Source organism: Diorhabda sublineata, chromosome 9 (genome assembly GCF_026230105.1).
Source record: "Diorhabda sublineata isolate icDioSubl1.1 chromosome 9, icDioSubl1.1, whole genome shotgun sequence".
Taxonomy (NCBI): Eukaryota; Metazoa; Arthropoda; class Insecta; order Coleoptera; family Chrysomelidae; genus Diorhabda; species Diorhabda sublineata.
This window is the reverse complement of record NC_079482.1, coordinates 525,727-544,438: the sequence shown is the minus strand read 5'-3', so window position 1 is coordinate 544,438 and position 18,712 is coordinate 525,727. Positions and strand designations below refer to the sequence as shown.

Genomic DNA, 18,712 nt, shown 5'->3' with positions numbered 1-18,712 from the left:
TATAAAATATATTGTTTAATAAAAAAATAATCAGATAAGGTTAAAAATTACATTAGATACGATAATTTTCCAATGTAGTCGCGATCGCTTCTTCGGGAGATTTATACTCGTAGTCTTTCGTCGATTCAACTGGTTTCAATATCGTTTTGTGCAGTATCAAATGTACAATACTGCAAACCAAAGCAATCAGACTAAATATTTGTAATGTACATTTCCCACCCAAATATTTATATAGCAATCCTCCCATGAAACTTCCAACGGCGTAACCTAATAAATAATAAAAAATAATCACTGTGGAATATATGTACGAGTTCTTGGGCAAAAAAAAATCGACTCAGGTGGCGTTCCTGCGAGAAAACCCATCGCCTAACCACCACCAGGAAGATCATCGGTTCCTCATCGATTCATTGTCAGCACATCGCTGATAATCAAGCCTTAAATGATGTGCAAGTCCAACAAGAACTTAGAGGGGTGCCTGTGAGTGATTGGGCGGTCAGAAGAAGCCTTAAGGCTGCCAACCTTGAACCAAAATTGCCAGCTAGTGGTCTCGAATTAATCCTCACTTACTGGCAAACAATGAAGCTCCTTTCTCTTCTCAGACGGAAGCAGATTGAGCCTGCGTTGTTGCTATAGAAGAGGACGAATCTACAGGAGACTTGGAGACAGATTGAGCCTGCGTGGTTGCTATAGAAGAGGAAGAATTTACAGAAGACTTGGAGACAGATTGAGCCTGCGTTGTTGCTATAGAAGAGAAAGAATTTACAGGAGACTTGGAGACAGATTGAGCCTGCGTGGTTGCTATAGAAAAGGACGAATCTACAGAAGACTTGGAGACAGATTGAGCCTGCGTGGTTGCTATAGAAAAGGAAGAATCTACAGAAGACTAGGAGACGGATTGAGTCTGCGTTGTTGCTATAGAAGAGGAAGAATTTACAGAAGACTTGGAGACAGATTGAGCCTGCGTGGTTGCTATAGAAAAGGAAGAATCTACAGAAGACTTGGAGACAGATTAAGTCTGCGTTGTTGCTATAGAAGAGGACGAATCTACAGGAGACTTGGAGACAGATTGAGCCTGCGTGGTTGCTATAGAAGAGGAAGAATTTACAGAAGACTTGGAGACAGATTGAGCCTGCGTGGTTGCTATAGAAGAGGACGAATCTACAGGAGACTTGGAGACAGATTGAGCCTGCGTGGTTGCTATGGAAGAGGAAGAATCTACAGAAGACTTGGAGACAGATTGAGCCTGCGTGGTTGCTATAGAAGAGGACGAATCTACAGGAGACTTGGAGACAGATTGAGCCTGCGTGGTTGCTATGGAAGAGGACGAATCTACAGGAGACTTGGAGACAGATTGAGCCTGCGTTGTTGCTATAGAAGAGGAAGAATTTACAGAAGACTTGGAGACAGATTGAGCCTGCGTGGTTGCTATAGAAAAGGAAGAATCTACAGAAGACTAGGAGACGGATTGAGTCTGCGTTGTTGCTATAGAAGAGGACGAATCTACAGGAGACTTGGAGACAGATTGAGCCTGCGTGGTTGCTATAGAAAAGGAAGAATCTACAGAAGACTTGGAGACAGATTAAGTCTGCGTTGTTGCTATAGAAAAGGACGAATCTACAGGAGACTTGGAGACAGATTGAGCCTGCGTGGTTGCTATAGAAAAGGAAGAATCTACAGAAGACTAGGAGACGGATTGAGTCTGCGTTGTTGCTATAGAAGAGGAAGAATTTACAGAAGACTTGGAGACAGATTGAGCCTGCGTGGTTGCTATAGAAAAGGAAGAATCTACAGAAGACTTGGAGACAGATTAAGTCTGCGTTGTTGCTATAGAAGAGGACGAATCTACAGGAGACTTGGAGACAGATTGAGCCTGCGTGGTTGCTATAGAAGAGGAAGAATTTACAGAAGACTTGGAGACAGATTGAGTCTGCGTTGTTGCTATAGAAGAGGACGAATCTACAGGAGACTTGGAGACAGATTGAGCCTGCGTTGTTGCTATAGAAGAGGAAGAATTTACAGAAGACTTGGAGACAGATTGAGCCTGCGTGGTTGCTATAGAAAAGGAAGAATCTACAGAAGACTTGGAGACAGATTAAGTCTGCGTTGTTGCTATAGAAAAGGACGAATCTACAGGAGACTTGGAGACAGATTGAGCCTGCGTGGTTGCTATAGAAGAGGAAGAATTTACAGAAGACTTGGAGACAGATTGAGCCTGCGTGGTTGCTATAGAAGAGGACGAATCTACAGGAGACTTGGAGACAGATTGAGCCTGCGTGGTTGCTATGGAAGAGGAAGAATCTACAGAAGACTTGGAGACAGATTGAGCCTGCGTGGTTGCTATAGAAGAGGACGAATCTACAGGAGACTTGGAGACAGATTGAGCCTGCGTGGTTGCTATAGAAGAGGAAGAATTTACAGAAGACTTGGAGACAGATTGAGCCTGCGTGGTTGCTATAGAAAAGGACGAATCTACAGAAGACTTGGAGACAGATTGAGCCTGCGTGGTTGCTATAGAAAAGGAAGAATCTACAGAAGACTAGGAGACGGATTGAGTCTGCGTTGTTGCTATAGAAGAGGAAGAATTTACAGAAGACTTGGAGACAGATTGAGCCTGCGTGGTTGCTATAGAAAAGGAAGAATCTACAGAAGACTTGGAGACAGATTAAGTCTGCGTTGTTGCTATAGAAGAGGACGAATCTACAGGAGACTTGGAGACAGATTGAGCCTGCGTGGTTGCTATAGAAGAGGAAGAATTTACAGAAGACTTGGAGACAGATTGAGCCTGCGTTGTTGCTATAGAAGAGAAAGAATTTACAGGAGACTTGGAGACAGATTGAGCCTGCGTGGTTGCTATAGAAGAGGAAGAATTTACAGAAGACTTGGAGACAGATTGAGCCTGCGTTGTTGCTATAGAAGAGAAAGAATTTACAGGAGACTTGGAGACAGATTGAGCCTGCGTGGTTGCTATAGAAAAGGACGAATCTACAGAAGACTTGGAGACAGATTGAGCCTGCGTGGTTGCTATAGAAAAGGAAGAATCTACAGAAGACTTGGAGACAGATTAAGTCTGCGTTGTTGCTATAGAAGAGGACGAATCTACAGGAGACTTGGAGACAGATTGAGCCTGCGTGGTTGCTATAGAAAAGGAAGAATCTACAGAAGACTTGGAGACAGATTAAGTCTGCGTTGTTGCTATAGAAGAGGACGAATCTACAGGAGACTTGGAGACAGATTGAGCCTGCGTGGTTGCTATAGAAAAGGAAGAATCTACAGAAGACTAGGAGACGGATTGAGTCTGCGTTGTTGCTATAGAAGAGGAAGAATTCACAGAAGACTTGGAGACAGATTGAGCCTGCGTGGTTGCTATAGAAAAGGAAGAATCTACAGAAGACTTGGAGACAGATTAAGTCTGCGTTGTTGCTATAGAAGAGGACGAATCTACAGGAGACTTGGAGACAGATTGAGCCTGCGTGGTTGCTATAGAAGAGGAAGAATTTACAGAAGACTTGGAGACAGATTGAGCCTGCGTTGTTGCTATAGAAGAGAAAGAATTTACAGGAGACTTGGAGACAGATTGAGCCTGCGTGGTTGCTATAGAAAAGGACGAATCTACAGAAGACTTGGAGACAGATTGAGCCTGCGTGGTTGCTATAGAAAAGGAAGAATCTACAGAAGACTAGGAGACGGATTGAGTCTGCGTTGTTGCTATAGAAGAGGAAGAATTTACAGAAGACTTGGAGACAGATTGAGCCTGCGTGGTTGCTATAGAAAAGGAAGAATCTACAGAAGACTTGGAGACAGATTAAGTCTGCGTTGTTGCTATAGAAGAGGACGAATCTACAGGAGACTTGGAGACAGATTGAGCCTGCGTGGTTGCTATAGAAGAGGAAGAATTTACAGAAGACTTGGAGACAGATTGAGCCTGCGTTGTTGCTATAGAAGAGAAAGAATTTACAGGAGACTTGGAGACAGATTGAGCCTGCGTGGTTGCTATAGAAAAGGACGAATCTACAGAAGACTTGGAGACAGATTGAGCCTGCGTGGTTGCTATAGAAAAGGAAGAATCTACAGAAGACTTGGAGACAGATTAAGTCTGCGTTGTTGCTATAGAAGAGGACGAATCTACAGGAGACTTGGAGACAGATTGAGCCTGCGTGGTTGCTATAGAAAAGGAAGAATCTACAGAAGACTTGGAGACAGATTAAGTCTGCGTTGTTGCTATAGAAAAGGACGAATCTACAGGAGACTTGGAGACAGATTGAGCCTGCGTGGTTGCTATAGAAAAGGAAGAATCTACAGAAGACTAGGAGACGGATTGAGTCTGCGTTGTTGCTATAGAAGAGGAAGAATTTACAGAAGACTTGGAGACAGATTGAGCCTGCGTGGTTGCTATAGAAAAGGAAGAATCTACAGAAGACTTGGAGACAGATTAAGTCTGCGTTGTTGCTATAGAAGAGGACGAATCTACAGGAGACTTGGAGACAGATTGAGCCTGCGTGGTTGCTATAGAAGAGGAAGAATTTACAGAAGACTTGGAGACAGATTGAGCCTGCGTTGTTGCTATAGAAGAGAAAGAATTTACAGGAGACTTGGAGACAGATTGAGCCTGCGTGGTTGCTATAGAAAAGGACGAATCTACAGAAGACTTGGAGACAGATTGAGCCTGCGTGGTTGCTATAGAAAAGGAAGAATCTACAGAAGACTTGGAGACAGATTAAGTCTGCGTTGTTGCTATAGAAGAGGACGAATCTACAGGAGACTTGGAGACAGATTGAGCCTGCGTGGTTGCTATAGAAAAGGAAGAATCTACAGAAGACTTGGAGACAGATTAAGTCTGCGTTGTTGCTATAGAAAAGGACGAATCTACAGGAGACTTGGAGACAGATTGAGCCTGCGTGGTTGCTATAGAAAAGGAAGAATCTACAGAAGACTAGGAGACGGATTGAGTCTGCGTTGTTGCTATAGAAGAGGAAGAATTTACAGAAGACTTGGAGACAGATTGAGCCTGCGTGGTTGCTATAGAAAAGGAAGAATCTACAGAAGACTTGGAGACAGATTAAGTCTGCGTTGTTGCTATAGAAGAGGACGAATCTACAGGAGACTTGGAGACAGATTGAGCCTGCGTGGTTGCTATAGAAGAGGAAGAATTTACAGAAGACTTGGAGACAGATTGAGCCTGCGTTGTTGCTATAGAAGAGAAAGAATTTACAGGAGACTTGGAGACAGATTGAGCCTGCGTGGTTGCTATAGAAAAGGACGAATCTACAGAAGACTTGGAGACAGATTGAGCCTGCGTGGTTGCTATAGAAAAGGAAGAATCTACAGAAGACTTGGAGACAGATTAAGTCTGCGTTGTTGCTATAGAAGAGGACGAATCTACAGGAGACTTGGAGACAGATTGAGCCTGCGTGGTTGCTATAGAAGAGGAAGAATTTACAGAAGACTTGGAGACAGATTAAGTCTGCGTTGTTGCTATAGAAGAGGACGAATTTACAGGAGACTTGGAGACAGATTGAGCCTGCGTGGTTGCTATAGAAGAGGAAGAATTTACAGAAGACTTGGAGACAGATTGAGCCTGCGTTGTTGCTATAGAAGAGGAAGAATTTACAGAAGACTTGGAGACAGATTGAGCCTGCGTGGTTGCTATAGAAAAGGAAGAATCTACAGAAGACTTGGAGACAGATTAAGTCTGCGTTGTTGCTATAGAAGAGGACGAATCTACAGGAGACTTGGAGACAGATTGAGCCTGCGTGGTTGCTATAGAAGAGGAAGAATTTACAGAAGACTTGGAGACAGATTGAGCCTGCGTGGTTGCTATAGAAGAGGACGAATCTACAGGAGACTTGGAGACAGATTGAGCCTGCGTGGTTGCTATAGAAGAGGAAGAATTTACAGAAGACTTGGAGACAGATTGAGTCTGCGTTGTTGCTATAGAAGAGGACGAATCTACAGGAGACTTGGAGACAGATTGAGCCTGCGTTGTTGCTATAGAAGAGGAAGAATTTACAGAAGACTTGGAGACAGATTGAGCCTGCGTGGTTGCTATAGAAAAGGAAGAATCTACAGAAGACTTGGAGACAGATTAAGTCTGCGTTGTTGCTATAGAAGAGGACGAATCTACAGGAGACTTGGAGACAGATTGAGCCTGCGTGGTTGCTATAGAAGAGGAAGAATTTACAGAAGACTTGGAGACAGATTGAGCCTGCGTGGTTGCTATAGAAGAGGAAGAATCTACAGAAGACTTGGAGACAGATTGAGTCTGCGTTGTTGCTATAGAAGAGGACGAATCTACAGGAGACTTGGAGACAGATTGAGCCTGCGTGGTTGCTATAGAAGAGGAAGAATTTACAGAAGACTTGGAGACAGATTGAGCCTGCGTGGTTGCTATGGAAGAGGAAGAATCTACAGAAGACTTGGAGACAGATTGAGTCTGCGTTGTTGCTATAGAAGAGGACGAATCTACAGGAGACTTGGAGACAGATTGAGCCTGCGTGGTTGCTATAGAAGAGGAAGAATTTACAGAAGACTTGGAGACAGATTGAGCCTGCGTGGTTGCTATAGAAAAGGACGAATCTACAGGAGACTTGGAGACAGATTGAGCCTGCGTGGTTGCTATAGAAAAGGACGAATCTACAGGAGACTTGGAGACAGATTGAGCCTGCGTTGTTGCTATAGAAGAGGACGAATCTACAGGAGACTTGGAGACAGATTGAGCCTGCGTGGTTGCTATAGAAGAGAAAGAATTTACAGAAGACTTGGAGACAGATTGAGCCTGCGTGGTTGCTATAGAAAAGGACGAATCTACAGGAGACTTGGAGACAGATTGAGCCTGCGTTGTTGCTATAGAAGAGGACGAATCTACAGGAGACTAGGAGACGGATTGAGCCTGCGTGGCTGCTATGGAAGAGGGCGAATCTACAGAAGACTAGGAGACAGATTCGCGTGATGTAGCACGACAGGAAACGTGGCATTTGGATAAAGTTCGTGATGGTTTGAGCGAGCATGTCGATGGAAATTGACCAGCACATAACCTGGACTCAAATCCTATCGATTATGGAATGAACTGGGAAAGAAAATCTTGCATCAACCGCGAAATCGGATTTAAAAACGAACCGAGTAAGAAGTAACTTATTCGATCAGATTTCTTCACCAAAATGATACGCTGTAATCAGATTTTTTGCTGGAGATTTTTTTACGAGCTAGCGACTTGAGTCGATTTTTTTTTAAATGTTTTTAGTTATGGGAAGTATTCATACCGAAGCCGTCGTCCATACCAGCGGCTATTCCTTGCATAGTAGCCGACGCTCCGGGTGGAGCTAATTCGTTGGCGTACGCCACGATAGTGGTGTACGTGAGAGCGTAAGTAGGCCCTTGGAAAACGATTTCTATCGGTACTATCCACCAAGGGGAAGGTACGATCGATATTAGACCTAAACGAAGGGCGTAGTTGATAAAACACATACTGAAACAGTGAACGTGCCCGAACCGTTTCAAAATCATTCCTGAAAGAGAAGTACAACTCACTATTTTCAATCTAAATAGTTCTTATATGTAGTCCATTCATCAGGCATTTTTTTCCCCTCAAATACCTCCCAAATTCCCCGAAATTACCCCTGTAAAGTCAAAGAATATCGCAAGAAAAACGGTTTCAGTTAGTTTTTCTGAAACTTGGCATAATGATAGTTCAAAAAAAGCCTATTAAGAGTCTCAATGAGCAAGAAACCCCTCAAATACCTCCCAAATCCCCCGAAATTACCCCTATAAAGTCAAAAAATATAAAAAAAAACCGTTTCGGTCCATTTTAATGAAACTTGGCATAATGATAGTTCAAAAAAAGCCGATTAGGAGTCTCAATTAGCAAGAAACTCCTCAAATACCTCCCAAATCCCCCCAAATTACCCCTGTAAAGTCGAAAAATATCATAAGAAAAACGGTTTCGGTCAGTTTTTCTGAAAATTGGCATAATGGAAGTTCGAAAAAGCCGATTAAGAGTCTCAATAAGCAAGAAACCCCTCAAATACCTCCCAAATTACCCCTGTAAAGTCAAAAAATATCATAAGAAAAACGGTTTCGGTCAGTTTTTCTGAAAATTGGCATAATGGAAGTTCGAAAAAGCCGATTAAGAGTTTCAATAAGCAAGAAACCCCTCAAATACCTCCAAAATTACCCCTGTAAAGTCAAAAAATATGATAAGAAAAACGGTTTCGGTCAGTTTTTCTGAAAATTGGCATAATGGAAGTTCGAAAAAGCCGATTAAGAGACTCAATGAGCAAGAAACCCCTCAAATACCTCCCAAATTACCCCTGTAAAGTCAAAAAATATCATAAGAAAAACGGTTTCGTTCAGTTTTTCTGAAAATTAGCATAATGATAGTTCGAAAAAGTCGATTAAGAGACTCAATGAGCAAGAAACCCCTCAAATACCTCCCAAATCCCCCGAAATTACCCCTATAAAGTCAAAAAATATAAAAAAAAACCGTTTCGGTCCATTTTAATGAAACTTGGCATAATGATAGTTCAAAAAAAGCCGATTAGGAGTCTCAATTAGCAAGAAACTCCTCAAATACCTCCCAAATCCCCCCAAATTACCCCTGTAAAGTCGAAAAATATCATAAGAAAAACGGTTTCGGTCAGTTTTTCTGAAAATTGGCATAATGGAAGTTCGAAAAAGCCGATTAAGAGACTCAATGAGCAAGAAACCCCTCAAATACCTCCCAAATTACCCCTGTAAAGTCAAAAAATATCATAAGAAAAACGGTTTCGTTCAGTTTTTCTGAAAATTAGCATAATGATAGTTCGAAAAAGTCGATTAAGAGACTCAATGAGCAAGAAACCCCTCAAATACCTCCCAAATCCCCCCAAATTACCCCTGTAAAGTCGAAAAATATCATAAGAAAAACGGTTTCGGTCAGTTTTTCTGAAAATTGGCATAATTGAAGTTCGAAAAAGCCGATTAAGAGACTCAATGAGCAAGAAACCCCTCAAATACCTCCCAAATTACCCCTGTAAAGTCAAAAAATATCATAAGAAAAACGGTTTCGTTCAGTTTTTCTGAAAATTAGCATAATGATAGTTCGAAAAAGTCGATTAAGAGTCTCAATAAGCAAGAAACCCCTCAAATACCTCCAAAATTACCCCTGTAAAGTCAAAAAATATGATAAGAAAAACGGTTTCGGTCAGTTTTTCTGAAAATTGGCATAATGGAAGTTCGAAAAAGCCGATTAAGAGACTCAATGAGCAAGAAACCCCTCAAATACCTCCCAAATTACCCCTGTAAAGTCAAAAAATATCATAAGAAAAACGGTTTCGTTCAGTTTTTCTGAAAATTAGCATAATGATAGTTCGAAAAAGTCGATTAAGAGACTCAATGAGCAAGAAACCCCTCAAATACCTCCCAAATCCCCCGAAATTACCCCTATAAAGTCAAAAAATATAAAAAAAAACCGTTTCGGTCCATTTTAATGAAACTTGGCATAATGATAGTTCAAAAAAAGCCGATTAGGAGTCTCAATTAGCAAGAAACTCCTCAAATACCTCCCAAATCCCCCCAAATTACCCCTGTAAAGTCGAAAAATATCATAAGAAAAACGGTTTCGGTCAGTTTTTCTGAAAATTGGCATAATGGAAGTTCGAAAAAGCCGATTAAGAGACTCAATGAGCAAGAAACCCCTCAAATACCTCCCAAATTACCCCTGTAAAGTCAAAAAATATCATAAGAAAAACGGTTTCGTTCAGTTTTTCTGAAAATTAGCATAATGATAGTTCGAAAAAGTCGATTAAGAGACTCAATGAGCAAGAAACCCCTCAAATACCTCCCAAATCCCCCCAAATTACCCCTGTAAAGTCGAAAAATATCATAAGAAAAACGGTTTCGGTCAGTTTTTCTGAAAATTGGCATAATGGAAGTTCGAAAAAGCCGATTAAGAGACTCAATGAGCAAGAAACCTCTCAAATACCTCCCAAATTACCCCTGTAAAGTCAAAAAATATCATAAGAAAAACGGTTTCGTTCAGTTTTTCTGAAAATTAGCATAATGATAGTTCGAAAAAGTCGATTAAGAGACTCAATGAGCAAGAAACCCCTCAAATACCTCCCAAATCCCCCGAAATTACCTCTGTAAAGTCAAAGAATACCATAAGAAAAACGGTTTCGGTCAGTTTTTCTGAAAATTGGCATAATGAAAGTTCGAAAAAAGCCGATTAAGAGTCTCAATAATCAAGAAACCCCTCAAATACCTCCCAAATTCCCCGAAATTACCCCTGTAAAGTCAAAAAATATTATAAGAAAACTATTTTCGGTCAGTTCTAATGAAACTTGGCATAATGATAGTTGGAAAAAAGATGATTAAGAGACTCAATGAGCAAGAAACCCCTCAAATACCTCCCAAATCCCCCGAAATTACCTCTGTAAAGTCATAACAGCTTGGCACAACGATAGTTTGAGGCAACCTGATAAAACTTTCACTGGGTTGGTAGTTTTGAGGAAAATTTCCAAAGGAATAAAAGCAATTTGGAGAAGAACTGAAGAATTTGCATAAATATCTATTGAAAACAAGTGTAGGATGGATGGAACGTACTGAAAGGATGCTAAGAAAGAGATCCGAGAAGAAAATGTACAAAAAAGAGTGGGAGACCAAAGGAAAATAGTTTGATGCAGTTTTATTAGATATTATGGAGGTAGAATCGCAACTTGTGGAGAAGAGTTGTAAAATCGGTTGAAGATCGATGAGAAAAGAAGAAGGAGTAACGGTTTTCAAAATTTCCCACAATAACTTCGAGTTTTAGCGCAAAAAAACATTGAGACTATTTATAATGACAGGTACCAACCCAATAAGTGACTTATTAACCCTCAAGAAGTCGCCACCGCTTTTAAAAATTTCGAGAGGTGTTCCAGGTTTTTCTAGGTTTTTACTAAAACGGCTTAGGATTGAAAAAAAAAGGTTTCAAACATCAATTTGTTGTTACTTAACATTTAATTTTTTTGTGTCAAGTTTTCAGTTAACCCTCGTACTATATCATGGTTTTTTACGGACTAAAATCAGTCGAAAATCTGGAATTAATCATAAATTTGTTCAAGGGTGTCGAAAAAACAATATTCATACCGAAAATTGCCAAAATATAAGATGTTTTAATTTTTTTGTAATAAGGGGTAGTTTTCCCAGCTCCACACTTCACTTCAGCACAGAGATAAGGAAGTAAATAAAGATTTGATCTAAATTGTGTCGTTTTTCAAAATTTGAAGATTTTACATTTTTTTAACGCTAGTAACTGGACTAATAAGAAATGTAGAGATTTTATAGTCCAGTAAAAAGAGGAATAAAAACTATTTCGTAACGTTTTTTCATAAAAATGTTACATAAATTTAACCTCTCGAAAAAATCAATGGGAACGAAATCGGGCGTCGTTTAAATTATTAGTATAATTAACTGAAATGAAACATACCCGATATGGAGAAAAAAATAACTTCTCCCCCTAAAGTTTCGGCAGCTACGATAACTCCCTCTAATAATTTGATATTACCAGTTCGAGACATTTGAGCTAAATCCTCCAAATACCTAAAATAAGTTTAAACAAATATTCGACGTCGAATTTATTGGAAACGAAGTTATTTACCAGAATAAATAATAAACTACGAAACTATCGACGATTCCCGAAAAAACGGCAAAAATAAGAAACACAACGACTCGTTTGTCCTTCATCAAATTTTTCAGATCCTTAAAAATGTTGTCCGAGGCCTCCATTATCGGTAGCTGAAATTTTTACTAGAGAAAAAATATATTTTGCTAAATATACATCGAAAAGGGATTACAAAAATATCATTGATCGCGTTAGAAGAAGAAGAACAGACCCCTCGTACATTCTAGCAATTTCAATATACATTTTAATCCCGAATATCCTTTTCCTAACCTCTTCTTGAATCCCTGAGCTCCAGATTCCATCCTATCTCTTGTACGAAGTCTAAATTTGCCTCCTTTCCACATGAATTCCTCCTAATTATCTTCTGAGGCTCATTTCTCCAATGTTTTCATCTCCTGAGCTCTCGTTGCCTCTAATAAATTTATCTCCTTTGATATTGCGTCTCTGGAAGGTTCCTGGTCATCGTCTACAGCTAGTTTACATCTGGTTGGATCTTCAGCAACGAATCTTGAGCACGCTCTCCATTTTAATCCCGAATATCCTTTTCCTAACCTCTTCTTGAATCCCTGAGCTCCAGTTTCCATCCCATCTCTTGTACGAAGTCTAAATTTGCCTCCTTTCCACATGAATTCCTCCTAATTATCTTCTGAGGCTCATTTCTCCAATGTTTTCATCTCCTGAGCTCTCGTTGCCTCTAATAAATTTATCTCCTTTGATATTGCGGCTCTGGAAGGTTCCTGGTCATCGTCTACAGCTAGTTTACATCTGGTTGGATCTTCAGCAACGAATCTTGAGAACGCTCTCCATTTTAATCCCGAATATCCTTTTCCTAACCTCTTCTTGAATCCCTGAGCTCCAGATTCCATCCCATCTCTTGTACGAAGTCTAAATTTGCCTCCTTTCGGCATGAATTCCTCCTAATTATCTTCTGAGGCTCATTCCTCCAATGTTTTCATCTCCTGAGCTCTCGTTGCCTCTAATAAATTTATCTCCTTTGATATTGCGGCTCTGGAAGGTTCCTGGTCATCGTCTACAGCTAGTTTACATCTGGTTGGATCTTCAGCAACGAATCTTGAGCACGCTCTCCATTTTAATCCCGAATATCCTTTTCCTAACCTCTTCTTGAATCCCTGAGCTCCAGTTTCCATCCCATCTCTTGTACGAAGTCTAAATTTGCCTCCTTTCCACATGAATTCCTCCTAATTATCTTCTGAGGCTCATTTCTCCAATGTTTTCATCTCCTGAGCTCTCGTTGCCTCTAATAAATTTATCTCCTTTGATATTGCGGCTCTGGAAGGTTCCTGGTCATCGTCTACAGCTAGTTTACATCTGGTTGGATCTTCAGCAACGAATCTTGAGAACGCTCTCCATTATAATCCCGAATATCCTTTTCCTAACCTCTTCTTGAATCCCTGAGCTCCAGATTCCATCCCATCTCTTGTACGAAGTCTAAATTTGCCTCCTTTCCACATGAATTCCTCCTAATTATCTTCTGAGGCTCATTCCTCCAATGTTTTCATCTCCTGAGCTCTCGTTGCCTCTAATAAATTTATCTCCTTTGATATTGCGGCTCTGGAAGGTTCCTGGTCATCGTCTACAGCTAGTTTACATCTGGTTGGATCTTCAGCAACGAATCTTGAGCACGCTCTCCATTTTAATCCCGAATATCCTTTTCCTAACCTCTTCTTGAATCCCTGAGCTCCAGATTCCATCCCATCTCTTGTACGAAGTCTAAATTTGCCTCCTTTCCACATGAATTCCTCCTAATTATCTTCTGAGGCTCATTTCTCCAATGTTTTCATCTCCTGAGCTCTCGTCGCCTCTAATAAATTTATCTCCTTTGATATTGCGGCTCTGGAAGGTTCCTGGTCATCGTCTACAGCTAGTTTACATCTGGTTGGATCTTCAGCAACGAATCTTGAGCACGCTCTCCATTTTAATCCCGAATATCCTTTTCCTAACCTCTTCTTGAATCCCTGAGCTCCAGTTTCCATCCTACCTGTTTTACGGTTTGTCTAGAAGACTCCATGTTTTTGGTTTTTACAAAATTTGCCCCATTTTCAAAATGACTTCTTCCTAATTCCATTCTGATAAATATCGATACATTAAAGTTGAAATAATCGATACTTTTGGTGTCGAAGAATCGATTGAAACAAAAAAATTTAACCGGTTGTCGCTGATTGGTTTCGCTCGACGCTATTTTCGTGGAGAATTAGATCAGATCCGTGAAATCACTTACCTTGAGTTTAATACAAGCTAACAAATCAAAAACGGAACAAACGATCATCACGAACAAAGCCGGGGTGTAGGTAATGGACGTTCCAGAAAAATAATCGACTGCGTATCCAGCTATCAACGCGGAACATCCGTATCCGATCGTACCCCATACTCTTTGTTTACCATAATCGAAATCTTGTCCTAAAACACGAATCATTCGAATGATTTGTCGATTTTTCGACGTTGCCACAACATACCGATGACGTCAAAGCATATGGCGTCGCTTATCGAATTGACAACGTTGAATCCGATCGAACCGATCGACATCAGAACGACGAAAGCCCAAAATGTGAACTTTTTGTATAAACAATTGTGTCCGTTTTCGAAATCTTGATGACAAATTAAATCGCAATCGTTTGATACGGTCTCGTTACTCATTTTACACAAATTCGATTCAGTTATATTCGGATTAGTATCAGTTAAATTTACGAGAAACGACATCGGTAAAATAAAACATTTCGAACTACATAATATCCGTTTAATTTGATTATCGCATTTTGTTTCGTCTAGTACGTCCTGAAAAATATATAAATTCTAATTTCCCCTCGTATATACCGTTTGGGATACTTACCGATGACGTACATTCTTCCAAAACGTTTCCGTTGACGTTTCGTACGTCGAATGTCAAACTAGGTTGCGGAGGTACGTAACCCAAAAGGGCAAAACAAACTGTCATGATTAAAATAAGACCCATGAATATACTTTTCCGATGGTTTCTCAATATATCTACGATCAATCCGAAAACAGGTTTGGCGATTAGAAATATTATGGGTAATATTCCCGTTATAGTACCAATTACCATGGAAGAAACGCCCAGTTCCTTACCAAGAACCGGTAATTGAGGAAGTACCGGACCCATCGCTTAAAAAAATTACGAGAGTTGCTGGTTAAAGTTTGAGATATGGCAGCACTGATATGGACATGACATATCTGACATATGGTAAACGTACTAATAATATGACGTCATACATACGAGTGCTATTTGCGTTGTTTACAGATATTTGAGGCATTCATCTTGATCAAAAATGAAATTTCTTTGACTTTCGACGTGGATTAAATGATGAAGCACTTGGAAGTCGTCCAAAATCGGTTGTTGTGCCATAAAACATCGATTTTGTTCTTCTATTAGATCGTGACAAACGACGAATCATAGATCTATGCGTATGAACTCGAAACTAACCAAAAATCGACTCAATTGACGAACCAAATCAAAAAATCCAACAATCAAAAACGTGTAATTCGAAGCAATTAACAAGTACCGTTAGAAACGCGGCACTGATAGATAACAAACAATTATTTTCATTGTTAAGCATACTAGTGTCATTGACATGTTGACAGTGGTCAGTATTAATGTTATTAAACGGTTCTACTACCATCCACGGAGCGAAGACCCTCCACCTTCAATCAACAACACAAAAAACCTTAATATTCAATGTAAAATCCATCGTATTCTATGATTTTTAAGAGGAACTGCTAAATTATGATATAGAGATTATTACGCGGGAGAATCAAAAACGTGTAATTCGAAACAATTAACAAGTATCGTTAGAATCGCGGAACTAATAGTTAACAAACAATTATTTTCATTGTTAAGCATACTAGGGTCATTGACATGTTGACAGTGGTCAGTATTAATGTTATTAAACGGTTCTACTACCATCCACGGAGCGAAGACCCTTCACCTTCAATCAACAACACAAAAAACTCAATATTCAATGTAAAATCCATCGTATTCTATGGTTTTTAAGAAGAACTGCTAAATTATGATATAGAAATTATAACGCGGGAGAATCAAAAACGTGTAATTCGAATCAATTAACAAGTACCGTTAAAAACGCGGCACTGATAGATAACAAACATTTAATGTAAAACCCATCGTATTATATGGTTTTTAAGACGAACGAATTTCGATTGTATAAATAGAATATCGAGCGTATGGGGATGTTCTAGCTTGTTCCAAGATGTCGTTTTTGAGATCTATGCGTCAAACATTTGCCCTTCAAACACCAGATGAATGCTTGGACTTTATAGCCTTGAAACTTACACTTTAAACATAAACTGTAGAATTGAGGTTATGTACACTTTTATTTTATATTAATTTAGATTCATTTTTGGATTTTTCAAATAAAATTCGGAATATGCATGAAGAAGACTATTTAAAGAGTCAAAGAAGGAGTTAGTTCAAATGAATTCTTGAGTGCCAAGCTCATGATTCAATGAATAATAGTCCGAGGTCAGGACTAAACTAAAAACGTACTGCATAGTCAATAAATAGAAAAAGAATGTTCAAAAAATGGTAAAGCAATTGTACTCTTCATAGAATTGAAGTTTCGTTAAGGAATTTCCGCATATGAAAACTGATACTACTTATAACACACCCCCTGTATAAAGGTAGATTCAAATGGAATTGTATTAATCAGGCAACGCCGTAAATATTTGATTTGTGAGACGTCAATTAAATGCTATAAGAAAAAATGTTTGAATTAGGTTATCCAATATGGCGTTTTCGAGTAAACAATTTCAATGTTCAAATTAAATTATGAAGTTTTTGTGTTCATTTGAGGTATTTTTTAGTTAAAAATATTTGATATTCAGTCAAAAAACAACTACTAATCCACTTTAAAACGCTTATAATACAATAAAAATATCAGTTGCTGATTTACGCCATATTGAAAAATCTTAACAGGTCTGTGGAATGTCTGATTAAACTAATACGTTGATTCCAATGTTGCCAGGTTGTGATTATTTTACCCGTCTATAAGACAAAGTGTTTAATTCGTTTTAATACGAATTTAAAAATAAAAATAACATCAAAATGTAAATATAAATAATGAGTAATCACAATCAAAACGAATGACGTATTTATCTCTATGTTATTGTTTGTTATACAAGGCGTTACAAAAATTATATTAGATTTTTGTTTACAAATTCGAAAGCGTCACTTACCTGCCATGAAAAAAAAGTAATGGGCCTTTATGGGTAAAAGTTTTCGGTTTATTTTAATCATCTTCACGTTTACCACTCGTTCATAGTAAAATTAATATTAATTTCGGTGTCAGAAACAGTTCGTTTATCTCTGTAAATGTTTGACATGAATTGTTGAATCAGAAGTTATCTATATTATCTCTTATCAATGATAATTCTAATCGTTAAAAGGTTTTTTTTTATTATAATTATTGGTATTAAGATGAACGTGAGTATACGAGGCGCGAACGAATTGTAAAACCACTTCACCTCGTTCGGAATCTTAATATACGTTTATGACGTACAAGATGGCGGATGGCTCACTTCCGGTTCGGCGTTTTGTAGCGGATTTACGAATTATACGGAATTATTATAAAAACGCATCGATATTACACAGAAAAATATTAAAGATTAACCTAAATGTATCAATCGATCAAAAAAAATAACCCCAAAAATAAAACGTTTCATTCGATTCATAATTCAACAAATTCGAACCGGAAATGATCCAATCTAGCGATTTGTAAAACCGGAAGTACTAATTTGGATCTAGATAAATGGATTGTGTAACTTCAAAAACGCTAAACTAACGTTATTATGATTATAAATCGGGTACATAAGGAAGGAATTTAAAAAATCACCCTCGTATTTAAGAAAAAAAATTTTAATGTTCTTTATCATCAAAACCTTCTCACAATTCGGTAGTCGTCCTAAATAAAATTCACAAAATGGTTGAACACCCATGCTATTCACCAGATTTCACTCCTAGCGACTTTTTCGTATTGTTACCTAACCTTGTAAGTGAGAGACATTCATCAGAAGAAGACGTTAACGCATTTTTTTGACAAAAAGGATGACAAATATTATTTCAATAGGATGAAAATATTACAAAGTCGTTGAAAAAAGTGTGTAGACTCAAAAATGTTGGAAAATAAAAGAAGAATTATCTTGTTTTTTAGACATCCCCTCGTATATACATTTTTAGGACTATTATAAGTGTATATGAAACAATTTTGGAACCATTTTATTTTAATAATATCTTACCTTAAATTTCGTAATAAATATTTTGTTAGGAACCTAGACACTGCTCTACACTAACATTCTAAATCACATTAATGTCCCATAATATATATACAAGTTTAACTATTAAATGTTGAACGCACTAACCTTCAAATAATACATTTTTATTAAATTTACTATTATAAACCGCAAATTATATACTAATAGGTAAATATGATTTAACTTACAGTCTATATATGGCATGTTCAAGTTAAAAATGCAATTAAGAAACTATAATCTATTATACATTAATAAACTTGAAATGTTTTTTTTATAATAAACTTTTAGGTTATGTGAAGTTGCCCTCTAGAGTGTATTAAATTTATCAAAGAACTCGAAAGGCTTGTTTTATTTATCTTAAGTCAACGTTTGAAAAAATTATCTAGAATTATATATTTAACCCCCAACAAATTCATTGATAACGATAACTTATTAATTTGAAATAAACAAACCGAAAATCGTAGAGGTTATAGTTCAGTTAACAAAAATATACAATTTATATAAAGTTGAAATTAATAAAAATTCGTAAAAGTAATTAAAAAATAGTTAATTAATCATTGAATAAAATAAAAACTTACAAACTTACGAAGTAATCAAATTCCTATTAACATATCCTAATTCTTGAGTGCAGAGTTATCGAAAATTGAGAGTTTCTTGTTACAAATTTTTTGCTGCTTCATCTATTCGATAGTAGATGGCGGTGGTTTATATAAAATTAATTATAAAGCCGAGTAATTATCATTAAAATGAAATAAAAAAATATGACTATAGTTCGATTTG

At 38.2% G+C, this 18,712-nt stretch overlaps 1 protein-coding gene across 3 annotated transcripts; it reads right to left on the bottom strand.

Annotated features, from left to right (window-relative positions):
- On the bottom strand, positions 1 to 18,561 carry LOC130449087 (major facilitator superfamily domain-containing protein 6). Of its 3 annotated transcripts, XM_056786754.1 has the most exons (10): positions 18,121 to 18,303; positions 17,918 to 18,040; positions 16,859 to 16,988; positions 14,484 to 14,773; positions 14,110 to 14,428; positions 13,875 to 14,053; positions 11,612 to 11,748; positions 11,441 to 11,553; positions 7,257 to 7,502; positions 1 to 267 (listed from the first exon to the last, which is right to left on the bottom strand). In XM_056786754.1, exons 3-10 carry the CDS (start codon positions 16,917 to 16,919, stop codon positions 53 to 55), a joined length of 1,560 nt encoding a protein of 519 aa, XP_056642732.1. In that variant the 5' UTR covers positions 16,920 to 16,988; positions 17,918 to 18,040; positions 18,121 to 18,303; the 3' UTR covers positions 1 to 52. The 3 variants fall into 3 exon arrangements, with proteins under 3 accessions (XP_056642732.1, XP_056642730.1, XP_056642731.1); XM_056786752.1 differs by lacking the exons at positions 17,918 to 18,040; positions 18,121 to 18,303 and adding an exon at positions 18,511 to 18,561; XM_056786753.1 differs by lacking the exons at positions 17,918 to 18,040; positions 18,121 to 18,303 and adding an exon at positions 18,519 to 18,552.
- Positions 18,562 to 18,712: the final 151 nt, after the last annotated feature.

Excerpts from the sequence above, each read along its gene's own strand:
- LOC130449087 (XM_056786752.1), bottom strand. The coding sequence starts at position 16,919 with ATGATTAAAATAAACCGAAAACTTTTACCCATAAAGGCCCATTACTTT. Across the intron at positions 14,054-14,109 it reads CATATGCTTTGACGTCATCG|GACAAGATTTCGATTATGGT; the intron begins GTATGTTGTGGC and ends TTCGTGTTTTAG. Across the intron at positions 11,749-13,874 it reads TAGCTTGTATTAAACTCAAG|CTACCGATAATGGAGGCCTC; the intron begins GTAAGTGATTTC and ends TAAAAATTTCAG.